Source organism: Apteryx mantelli, chromosome 2, assembly GCF_036417845.1.
Source record: "Apteryx mantelli isolate bAptMan1 chromosome 2, bAptMan1.hap1, whole genome shotgun sequence".
NCBI lineage: Eukaryota > Metazoa > Chordata > Aves > Apterygiformes > Apterygidae > Apteryx > Apteryx mantelli.
The window spans coordinates 9,457,445-9,470,437 of NC_089979.1; the positions used below are offsets into that span (position 1 = coordinate 9,457,445).

Consider the following 12,993-nt stretch of genomic DNA (forward strand, 5'->3'; position numbering starts at 1 on the left):
GAAAAATCCAAAGAACTGCAGAGTTCTTCTATCACAGAAAGGCACATGGAAAAACACATAGCTTGTACTTCTTCCGTTCTAATTTTTCATATATGCAGTTGGTAGCATCATCCAAGTATCTCGTGTAGCAGAGACCAAATTTTCAGATATGTAACACAAGACTGTATCACCAGTCAAAGCCTGCTTTCTTTAGAATGACACATGCATATTACACTATTATACTAAATACTCAGCCCCATGCTTACAAGGGATCCCATCAAGGTAAGTTGTATAATTAGAGGGGGGAGGGAAGAGAAAAAAAAAAAAAAAAAAAAAATCACACAAACTGGTAGCCTGAGTACAGAATTCAAATACCTTCCTAATGACTCATAATTGAGTAGCACAGACAGATTCATATTTTCCATGAATGATTATTACCCATAGTGCAGGAACATGGTATGTTTTAAATTATATTAAAAGCTGCCAAGAAGCCAGGAGAATGACAGTCACCTCCTATATAAACTAGCAGGGGATCAGACTTATTTATGTATGGCATAAAGTATCCATGCATACCTGGAACATATACTGCAACCTTCTCGGTTACTTTCCCCATGCTGAGGAAAAGCAGCCTTTAAATATAATTATTAATATTATAGGCAAAAGTATTAACTCAGAATAAGGAAGTTATTTTATTATCAGTTTATTGCAGGAGTCTACCCACTTACAGCTTTTTTCTTATTTCTAAATAAAAAAGGGAAAATCTAAGGTGAAAACTTTTATGTAGTTTCTGCAGTCCATTTCTTAATCTGAAGTCAGCCTGTGTAGACTGAAGCAAAAACAAAAAACATTTGTAAATTATGTAGCTATTTGACATAGTTATAGCTCAACTTCCCCGATTCAGAAAACACACGTTTAAGAAATTATGAAATTAGCAGACCACTAAGTAGATAATCTCAGAAACACTGTAGATGTGGACAGCAAAATAAGCAAAATAGGTAGAAAATGTTTGATTGGAATGCTATCAGTGATGTGTTTGGAGACCGAGTTCATACTGCTGACACTGTGTTTGCCTTGTTTGTGTGTGGCATTTAATACAGTCCCTAACAAGTGAGAACTTGCATTCCATTTTTCTTAATTTTTTTTTCACTTCTTGATTTAGCAGGATTTGAAAAATTAACTTTATAATTAGAAATTCAAAAATATAGAAGGTCATACAGACCCAAGGTGGCTTGTATCCAGTGATTGCGAAGTTATCCCAAAAACGGGTACTTTTCCCATAATGAACATCATAATCTCCGATCTCTGGTAATCTGGGAGATTGCTTCCAAAAAACCCTAAACAAAAACAGAGTGAAAGCATAGAGGGAAAGAGAAATATCAGGCTTTTCTGTCTATGAGAGAAGCCTTATAAACATTAGGAAGATACTTACAAAGTCAAGAGAGATTAAGAATAAAATTTCTATTCTATCTAGGACCTGTTTCAGGCTGTAACATACATGAACCCACATGAGCGTTTCTGCTTAGTGGCACAGAGAGTCTTTTCACAGTACTCACTTTCTTCTTCAACCCCTAATGCTTTCTTCTAATCTCATCTTCCCTGGGTAATTATGTCATTTAAAATTGAAATATGTCACATCTGTTAACTTGTAACTGGTGAGGAACTGTCAATGTTTCCTGCGGGAACAAAGTGTTATTTACTTTTGCCTCTTATGTTACCGTTAAATATTAAGGTGTGCTAACAGAAGTCTCACAAGTATACAACTATCTTACAACTATGCCTTTACACAGCAATAATCCCTAAATCAGTTTGAAGGAATAAAAAATTTTTTACTTTAAGAGACTTTTTTTTTTATACACTTATTTAAATGGAGTTTTACTATAATGGTGAGAAATAGTTTACTACATATTTGCTACTGATCCAGAAAGATTCAAAGAATAAGCAAATTTATCAATTAATAAAATTTTAATTACTTAAGAAAAAGGGGAAGTGTAAAGGAACACATCTTTAAATACACTGCTATATATATATATTAATTACACTACCATTGTGAGAAAATCTGAAAAAAACAGGATGGTTATTTTAATGAAATCATTTACAGAAATGGTTGCTACCATTCTATATTATCCCTCTTAAACGTACTGCAGTAAGTCACGGCAGCACAACTGGCCATTAGGTGTCATCACTGTAGCTATGTTTAACATTGGTTTCCACAAGCCATCAAGTAATACCTACTAAAATATGTTACTATATAGAGCCTGATGTACGATTTTCATAAAAGGACTAATATTAATACTGTACCAAATGTATACAATGATTATAAGGGACATTATAATATAATCAGCATGCTTATTAAAAGTCCAGTATAAAGAGGACAATAACTGACAAAATGCTGGCATTTTAATTTTCGCTGAGTGTCTCATGTATCTGTTCAGTTAATAACTAAAAGAACAGCCTTTTAGAAGCCAAATGTGCAAGCTAAGCCTGGGATTTAGAAGTACAGTCAGGGATCCCACACTCACCATTATTCATTTTTAATTCAAGCTCTATTTTAATACTATCTCACTGGGGGCAGGGGAAGGATTTTAAGTGAGCCTGTGTAACTGTCCTTAACTCACCAATTGTTTGAATAATAGCATTCTGGACAATCCTCTCATCACTCTCCTTGGAGCTTGTGTTGAAAGTGGCACTGCCAGCTGAACTGCGCCTATCACCCAGCTCAAAGTCAACACTGATGCGCAAGTGCTTCAATAAGGTATTAAAAACCTCCAGAACTGTTGGACCTGGAAACAACACATAACAATGACTGCAGCTGTCAAGTGAAAGATGCCTTAAGAAAACAAAAGCAATCCCTTTCAATCCCTTTTCAGGAGAAATCAGATTAAGCTGAAAGGAACAAGTGAAATGTACTGCTTGACGGATATGGTCTAGAAAGAAACTTTTGAAATATGCTATAACTTGATGTTTTTCTGAATTATTTTGGAATGAGGAAGAGCAATAAGATATATATGCATATTCCATTACTATCAAGTTTTACATAGATCCAAAAAAACGTGGTTGCTGAAAATAAGTATCAGTAATGGGTGCAACTGCAGATATTTACACCTGTGTTTCAGTTATTTCAGAGTTTGCTATTAAATCCGGTTCCATCCAATGGATCAAATAATGAGCTCTTTTCATAATACGATAAAAGGCTCCACAAGTCTACTTGTACACATTAGCAAGTCTTGTATAAAGAGAGCAAGGATAGGCTCAGACTCATGCTCATGAAGCAAACCAAAAACATTAAGGACAAGATGAAGGTAAGTATGTGAACGTAAAACTCCTCATTAGTTACTGAGATAAAATTTCATAGAGTTTTCCTCATCCTACTCTTGACACCCATAGTACTGGTCATCTCATAGCAGTTGTATCAACAGCCTTCCTGATTTTTTTTTTTTTTGTAGTCACATGTAGTTCTTGAACTTTGTTACTTCTTACAAAGCAGAAATTCCTGCCTTACACAAGATTGTAAGAACATATCTAAATTTTTTGATGCAAAGGAGTATACATCTATTAAAAGTCAAAAGACCATGTAAGCATACATGTGACTAATTGCAAACTGCTGAACAAAATTTCAGGTATGTTTTATCAGCACAAAGAAGAAAAATGTAACGAAATAAAAATAATCATCATCATCAAAATATCTGCTTTCATTCAGTCTGAAAACAAACCCATTTGAGCTGATACCATTAACTGAACATGACTTACCTACTGATCCTTTAGCAGCTATTGCAACTGCTTCCAAAAGAACTTGAATAATGCCAGCACGGACTCGTGGCGAGTCCCTTTTGCGAACATCAAGGTGTCCAAGTATTTCTTGTATTACATGATGGGAATATTGTGCCTATTAAAAAAAATACATTGGAAAGTAAAAAATTTCATCTGCAACTTTATTTAGCGTAAACTGACACACTATTCAGCTAGATTCAGGACAGTTTTTCTATTTTGCAATATTCTTACTCACAAATTTGTCTAAATTTCAATCAGTACAGGATTAAACATGAATTAACCAAAGGATAGATGAAGCCACAGAGGTCCATCCAGCCCTGTTTCAGGAGCACACAGTATTAAAATATCTAGGAAAGCCTACAAGAATAGGGGAAGCATTCAACAATACTTCATTCAGCTAATTGCAGTTCAAGGACTTCAACAGTTCTTAAAAAACGTTGATACATAAGCTGAGAAAATTCAGCTTTCTTCCACGAACCTGTCCTATCACTTTTTGGGAGTGTGGATGTCTTCAGCATCCACAATGTTCTGCAGCAAGGATCTCCACAGCCCTGTTTTATGTTATGTGAATAACAGTCTGTTTTCACTATCATCTCCTAGTTTCATTTTACTCCTGAATAACAGAACCTTACTTGAATCTGACCAGAATCCTTGCACTAATAAATGCTAAGGGAAAAAAAAAAAAAAAAAAAAAAAAAAAAAAAAAAAAAGCATTCCCTGCTCACCTACTACAACTCATTAATTCATGTTTCCTTCCTTCACATCTATTCCTCCACCACCTCCTTTTGACTAAAGACCTGTAGCCTCCTCCAATTTTTCCTCATACAGAAACCTTTAATAATTTTTGTCACTTTTCTCTACTTGTTTTCCAGTTCTTTTCTGAAGTGTGGGAACAAGGACTGTACACACCATTCAAAATTTGGCTCAACATGGAGGCCATACTGATGTTTTCTGTCTTGTCTAAGTTTTCTTTCTGAACAGTTCTTAACTTCTAATCTGCTGTTTGATGATTAAGAAGCACTAAAATGTTGTTTCCATAGCTATAACATAACCCAAAGATCTCACTTCAGAGGGCTGCTCCTAAATATCACTCTACATGCACCTATACTGAATATCAGCAGGAAGAGCCAGATTTTATTGACGCTATAATTTTATCAGAGCAAAGACTGACCTCACTTCAGCGATAGGTACATGCAACAGGACATATTAAGATAAATTATGCATATCTAGAGCTTGAATTCTGTGATAATTTTGTATTTTGGGTGTTTGTGCTTGATACAGTCCAAGACTTAACATGTTTACAGATAACACTGGCTGCCTACTGGTAAAAATCGATTAGCATAACACAGCTGCATGTTTTTTGGGTTCTACAGTGCATTGGCTGGAAACATAAGCAACCTAGAAGATATTTATCAGACACAATGTTAGATCAGCATGGCTATCCTGCTTCTTGTTCTGGGACTTGCTGAGGGACCTCCACACTACCTTCTCCCGAGGATTCCTTAATATCTTTATTTCCTTCTGCAAACCTATTAATTGAAAGATAAATCAGAAAACTTCTGATCACGAAGCACAATGCACTAATATTTGAAAAGTTTAAGTGTAAGTTGCTCTTTAAAGAATTCTGGGAAGTGATTTTCTGGGTTGTTTGACTTCATCTACTGTCTATCATCATCATGAGGTAAGCATTTAACCCTGTCTCATGTGTTCAGAACACGTGTGAGTAAAACAACCCTAGAACAAACCTACCTGTATAGAATACATGATGATCTTGAAGCAGGAAACAGCAAATTCATTGGGATCCCATAGTCTATGATGGTCTAAATGCCTGTAACCAAAAATTAAAAGATTTAAAACAACAACATTGAAGAGATACAATAAATGGCACCTTACACATTCCTCAAAATCCACCTCAAAAGGATGATTTCCTCACTTTTAATTCTAAAAGTACTTGCAGCTGTACCTTCTAGCTTCTCACCTAGCTTATTGACTAGGTGACAAAATTAACACTTCAGAAAAGTGTTCCGTTTAATATGTGTTTACAAAACATTTGGCAGTAACAGATATTGCCTTAACCAAATATGATCTTTTATATTCAGGAATTTAAAGAATCTATTCATATCAAAGATATGCAGTTTAGAATATACTGTTTCCATACAAAGGGCACACATAAAAATGGATGGGACATTACATGCTCATTTACATTAAAAGAAAAAAACAAACAAACAACAACACGCCATTGCACTAGAGTAGATAGTAATCATACTTTAACAAACTTTCGAACTTTCTCTAAATAAGATAAAGAAGTTCTTTTCAATTAGCAGCTACAAAGCAATTAAGGTTGAATACTATGCCCAGAACAGAAACTTGGAGAATTGTTTTCATTTTCATAGTGGTTTCATGAAAAAATATATATGAAAAAAACAAGTTAAGAGAGCTACTCTTTGTAGCCCCCCCATTGTTCTAAGGCATTTCACTTACCTTACAACACTTTCTGCAAGAAATATCAAAATAGAACAACAAATACCACTGTTTCTCTTAAAATATACCATCGTTGACAAGAACCACTGATTAAAACCTTTATCAGAGTTGCATGCAAAGAAGACAAGAAATACTTCTTAAGTACCATCCTGAAAGCTATGAATAGGGCACAGCTCAAATTTTCTGAAGTGGAGAACTGAGTATCTCGAAAAGTATGATAAAGATATGTGCATTTTTAAAAGAGTGAAAAAGTGTGCCTGTTACTAAGAATGATTTAGGTAAGAATATATATTTTTTTTCTTATAGAGACTGATTTCAGACAGTTTCTAAACTGGTATCTCAGCTACAGAATAACTTTCGGTCTGACTTTTCCCCCCAAAACATAGCAAACATCTAAAGATACTTCAAAATTACAGACCTGAAAGCAGACATGTAAAAGAAGTCAACATTCAAACACTCCAGAATTGAAAGGGTTCTTTAACTTATTTTGCCTAAAATCTAGAGGTCTCAATTAACTTGCTGGCGAGCTGCTACTAGTCTAGTGAACCAGCAGAGTACACAGCTCTCCTTCAAGGTTGATTAAACCAGTTGGCATAAAACTACCTTCTCTTCTCCCCTAAATTATCATCTTGTAGTCCATTGCAGAGTTAAGAAAGTGTACTGCCATTTTGACATACTGCATCCTCTTAATAGGAACCCTTACTAGGGCAAGATTTTCAGGAACATCAAATGTGCAAGTTCATCTGTCAAGATAACAGCAATATTTGCATTACTATTAAATTAGACTACTTCTTGGGGCTAGCTGCCTTTCTTGAGCACATTCCAAACACGCAGGTATATTTAATCCTGCCTTAGGGCAGAAAGATGAACAAAATTACCTCTTTAAATCCTTCAAGGCTTAGTGGCTCACATTTGCATTCATTTCTTCTTTCTCCCTATTATCATTCCAGTACAATCTCTCATTTCTTTTACATGATAACTTAATTTAGCTATCCTATTTTCTTTTTGTCTCATCAGATACAAAACCATACTCTCCACTATCTTCTCCAGATTGAAGCCGATCCTTTAATCTTTTAGGCTAGCATGTGTTCTCTGTTCCTCTAGAGGGTTCCTCTTTATCTGCCCCAAAGATTCATTCGAGCAGATTACTGTCAACTACAGTTGAAGCTTTTGAAAGTCCTTTCCTCTCAAAACAAGAGATACAGTTTTCTTTCTTCAGAAAGGCAAAGAATTAGCTGCTTCAGGTAGCTGAACTGATGGAAAGGTGACAGACTAGGTTAATGTTGTGTGTAATAGCTCAGCGTGCAAGTATATTTTGTGCAGTGGAATCTTCCTTCTTAAAAAAAAAAAAGAGTAAAAAAATAATAAAAAAAGAGTATTAGATTCTTGTAGGTCATATTATTTTACTTGTCATAATGCAGGCAGTGCATTCAATGTAGGTTTTTTTTTTTGTAAAAGGCACTACATTGTATTTTCAGCATGATGCATTTATTTATTTTTAAATCAAGTCATATCTTATGTAAATTTTTTTCCAGTTCTATGGTTCTTTTAATAGAGGCTATCCTCTAATAAAGCTTTTTAACACTGAATTAACAAATGACAAACTCTGAAGCAACATTTTTAGGGGTGAAAGTTTCGTGTAGCTTTTGAAAGGTGACTACCCTACAGTATGGTTCAACTTTATGCAGGAAAGGGCATTTGATTAGCCAGCCTCATGAAAAATTTACTTTAGGAAAGAAATAGTCTCAATTAGTTGAAATTCATGTGTGGGCTGTGGTTCTGCCTGAGGCTGCTATAACCTGTAAACCTTATGGCGTGATCTGTCCAACACAGCAATATGCCTCCATTTCACAGCCTGGAGGTGCTCAAGAATAGTCTCTTCAAGCTCACGTCAGCACTTCCAACTGCCCATCTTCCACAGAGAGACATTCCAGGCTCCAGGGATTAGGCATGGAAAACATTGGTTCAAATATTAGATCAAGGCAACTTTTCCAATCCATAACAACTTCAGATCTCTTCTGGCAAAGAAAAGATTTCCAAATATCCTCACCTGGGTGAGGCGTTCTCGAATGTGGCAGGGGCTCAAGACCTGAACACAGTCATTGTAGGTCTCAGTGCTTCAATCACAAACTGCTAATTATCAGGGCTTTTTCCATTCACCATGTAAACAATCAAAACATTCCTATTACTCAGTTTTTATTTATTTTAAAAAGTGTCTTTCCTAGTCTTGAAAAACTTTGAGGTTGGTAGACTGCCTTCCATTAAGGCCTTATATACATACATAGCAAATGTTGCACAGTTAGGTTTCCTCAAATTAAAAGCAACAGCAGGAACCACTGGTGCACGTTACAGTTTTTATGGAGTGATAGCCAGTAACGGTCTCTGAATTCACCCTCATTAAGCCACATACGCAAGCAATCCTTACTATGGAAAAGGATAAATTGATATCGATGACCAGAAAGCAGAAATGGGGCTTGTTCAGAAAGGCAAAACACCACATTAGTAAGTAATGTTTTCTTTATGGACCAGCTCTCCTGAAATGCTGAAAAGGCTTCATTACATATGAGGAAGACTAATTAAACAACTGTTCTGCCATGCAGTTTCAACGTTAAACTAAAGCTTCTATATTAAATTCTGACCACAGTGGAGACTTATTACAAAAATTAAACCCCAAAAGGCAGAAAACGTTCACACTTCATAGATCCATAAGCAAATTGCAGGGGTTTGCTACAGTGAAACATAGCTCATTAAATATTACAATTCCTGCAATGAAATGCAGAACAGTCATTCAAAATACACTTCAGGTAATTTTGACACTAGTGGGCCAAAGAGTGTGATGCTGGTGGCTGTGAGTGTGGGTATTGTACAACAAGGCATCTTCAGCATACAATAAGGGCTGGCCGGCTTTGGTGATAAAGTGCTCAAATCCATTCAGAATGCTTGCATGCAATCCCAAGGGCGGAGGAAAGTGGTCGGTGGCAGGGAGAAGGAACCAAACCAAACCACCACCACCAACAACAAATACAACCAAAAAACCCCCAAACCACAGCTGACAAGCAAGTTTGCTTTCCACTGGGATTTGTATGTACAAAATTCTAGATGAAGCCTCTGTAAAAAGCCAGAAGACTGGGGATAAATACATTATCGTCCAGATTTGAATCTGTAAGCCGCACAGAAAAGCAACCCTGAGCTTTCAAGTGAAAGCTGCTCCTTCGAGTCCTTTTGGCACCGTCTTTCACAAACCTGGCTTCTGCTGTCATCCAGTTCCACAGAGTCATGGCAGACAGGAAGAACTCTTGCTCCCTACAGAGAGCATTTTTCAGCAACTTTATTTTACTTTTGAACTGGTACCACAGATGCTATCCTGCTTTCATTGCCCTGCTTATTAACATAGTTTTTGAAAATGCTTCCTGAACCTTCACCTCTTTCCAAAGGTGAAGGAATTCCAGACCTTTGGCATGGTTCTAGGTAGCCGCACAAGAAATACCAATTTAACATTAGTGTAAATGCTGCCAGAGTACAGTTGCTGTGCAAATCTACAAGTCTGAGGAAATAAATTATTTTCAATTTGCTTTACTGGTAAACAGGTCATAATATGAGGGCAATAAAAGAGGGTGCAAGCTTGCATCTGAAAGCTTAACACAGTAACAAATAAAGCCATTGTCAAAATTCATTTTACTATTAGTATTCCAAAAAAGTATTAAATACAAGCATTCTGAAAGCCTGGTATTAAAATCGAAACGAAGAAAGTTATCCAGTCAGGTTAAGATTTTTGCAGTGATACTTCTCAAGATCCAATTCAGTCTCTGGTTCTTCTTTGGCAATGTAACTATAAGTGATGTCAAAGTAACACCACGAGTATTCACATCATAAAACAGTTTTTGTAAGATACACATTTTTAAGCTTCATTTGAAGCAGTGCATGCTGCTAATTCTTGCAATATTAGTGATACTACCATGAGTCCTATGCAGATTTACATTACATTTCTCACCTGTATTCAAAAAACACTGGAAAGAATTTGGAATTGAGCCTAAAAAAATCAATCCTATTTAAGAGCAGAGGTATCTGAGAGCACTGAAAGAAAAAGCTAACCCATTTGGAGCTTAACTAAATAAAAGTGAATCACAGTCAAAACTATTAGACTGTGTAAAGATAAAGCAAGGTTACAGGAATATACTGTCCTCCAGAGTAAAGAGAGTGTTTACAGAATACATTGTCATGTAGACTTCAGTATGCCTTGATTGTGCAATTCCTTATTTAGAAAGCAACAGAAATATATACAAAAAATTCTCATACACCATGACTTGAAAGAATTCTAAACACCAATACTTTACTATGATTAGAAAATCTTACACAAATTATGTGGTAACTCATAAGAGCAGAAATAGTGAAATGAATGGGGGGGGTATAATTTGTTATACTTGGAAAGTTGTTTATATTCAATAGACTTCTTTACCCCCCAGTATACACCAAATCCATTCACTATTGCAAATTCACGCTAAAATTCTGGTAAATCTAAATAACTTGTGATTGTTGACACACAATAAGCAATCTTTTCAAACCATAGGAATATAAAACTTGACTTTCATTAAGCAGTTTGCCAGATTGATCTGTCAGATTTCATTAAAAATGAGAATTTGAGTTTCTAGTCACTAGAGACACTTATAATAATGGAGATTTTATGCTAAAGGCAAGGAGAATTAAGGTCAACTCAAAGCCCCACCAGAGGACTAACTTCAGATTTGAACTCCATTCGTTATGCTTAAATCCATCAATCTTTGAATATATTCAGCCTCATGATGTAAGAAGTACTATTCTCTCAGTTTTAAGAATGAGAAAGTAATAACATGGTGACTGATACTCCAATGTCATATGAAGCAAACTCTTCAATTGGAAAACCAAACCTTCATTTTCAGTGTCATAATAACTGGCCCTACTTTTCTTTCCAGAGCTTTTTAAAACAGTGTTGAGCTGAGGAATATGTTAGGAGCAACTGCTTTCTAATCAAGGATGCATAACCTAAGTCACGTTTTTTAAAATAAAGATAAAGATGCAGCCTCTGTACTATTTCAAACTTTCTTTATACAGGTTCTGCTCATTCACAAAGTGAAGCTGATCAGACATAGTTCTACCTTTTTGTTTAGGAAGAGCATCTTGGAAATTTTATTTTCTGCATCTCTCGTTCTTCAAAAATACAAAATCTTTATAGCAGTAATTTATGAAAAAAATATTGCCCTCTTCTTGAAATGGAACACAAAATAGTGACTATAAAGATAACTCATCATTATCTACTGATTTCCATGTACAAATGCAGCACGTAGAGTTGAAAGGTGCACAGAGACTCAAGCAGGTCCTTAGGATTATGCATAATAAGACAAGAAATCATGCTGGAAATAACACTGAATCTATAAAGCTCTGGATCTGCGCCATGAAATGCAGGCATGACACCTTCTCAAATTGAAAACAAAGTAAAAGCTGTCTACTCTTAGGAATCAGGAATTGCTTGTGGAAAATTTTCTGATACTGAAACGTACTGAAGTAACTGCATATCCTGATGAAGTTTAGAGATCAGCCCCTAAAAGGAACTTAAAGGAGTCCAAAATAGTCCATCCAGACTATGCTTACCACCCAAACGTTTACTAATAATGGCAAGCATTTTGGAGGAATGGAAATTAAATTCCAAATGTGGGAAAGGATTCAAATTCTTAATAAGTAGAACATCCAACTCTGCAGCACTTAATCTCTATCAGACTGGTATGATTGGTGCACATGGTAAAAAGATAGTAGTATGGGTCTTTGTATTTAATCCTTTGTGCTCTTAATATAAATCTTTGTATTTAATGGGAGAGAGAGAGAAAAAAAAAAAAGGGTTTATGGATGTTTTCCACCCTTAATAAGTAAAAGGTCTTCCCTATCTTCTGTTTGCATTTGTGTTCTTGCTTAAGAGTGGTAACTTGAAAAAGGCTTTCAGTAGCTTTAAAGTCTGTCATTGTACGAATGGAACACTTAGTCTTGATGGAAAAAAAGTAGACCATCTAAAAGCAGATATTCCCATAACAGATAGATAACTTGAAAATCCACAACAAGAAGCAAGCAGCTCTCCTCATCAATAGTAAAAGACATGGTTTAAAACTAGTACCACTGTGTATAAAACTTCCTACAAAGACATTTTTCCTGAGAACATGGCCACTACTAAGACACCAGCAAAGGTGAAAGAAGTAGATTCAAGTTATCTTAATACTGAATACTCATATGTTTTATTTATTTAAGAAACAATTGGGACAATATCAAGAACAAAACAGAAAAATGCTGAACTCGACAGCTAATCTAACAGCAATAATTTGTACTTTCTTGCATAATGTGCATACTGTCTGCACACCTGCCATACACTAAATGAGCTGCCAGAGATGTTTTTTATAGAATGTCAAAATGGGTCTTTGAAGACAACTGCAAGGAAAGTAGAAGTCTTAACTTTTATTTGTTAATTTGGGCAGGGCACTCCTTTGTGCTACTTAAGTTTTACTTGGCTTGTCTCTTTGCTAACTGAAATAGCCATCAATGCAATGTTAACACCTTGGACAAACAGTTTTACATTTAAAAGAAAGGCCAGCTGAAGAAACAATCCATACAAATCATTATATTGCACTTCTATAAAGTGGGACAAATATTCCTGCATAACTATCTTCAAGTTAACAGATAGTCAAGACAAAGGTGAGATTAAATGAAGGGGCGCTTCTGAAGAGATAAGAATAACTGTGTTAGTAG

At 35.6% G+C, this 12,993-nt stretch overlaps 1 protein-coding gene across 5 annotated transcripts in view; it reads right to left on the bottom strand.

Moving 5' to 3' along the window:
- The window catches only part of EFR3A (EFR3 homolog A), an 82,734-nt gene that overhangs the window by 23,507 nt on the left and 46,234 nt on the right, over positions 1-12,993 (bottom strand). For all 5 annotated transcript variants that reach the window (XM_067290154.1, XM_067290153.1, XM_067290150.1 and 2 more), the window contains 4 exons: positions 5,497-5,575; positions 3,727-3,862; positions 2,595-2,759; positions 1,199-1,313 (listed from right to left, as the gene is read on the bottom strand). In XM_067290154.1, the coding sequence (XP_067146255.1) occupies positions 1,199-1,313; positions 2,595-2,759; positions 3,727-3,862; positions 5,497-5,575 (495 nt within the window). The remainder of the gene's footprint in view (positions 1-1,198; positions 1,314-2,594; positions 2,760-3,726; positions 3,863-5,496; positions 5,576-12,993) is intronic.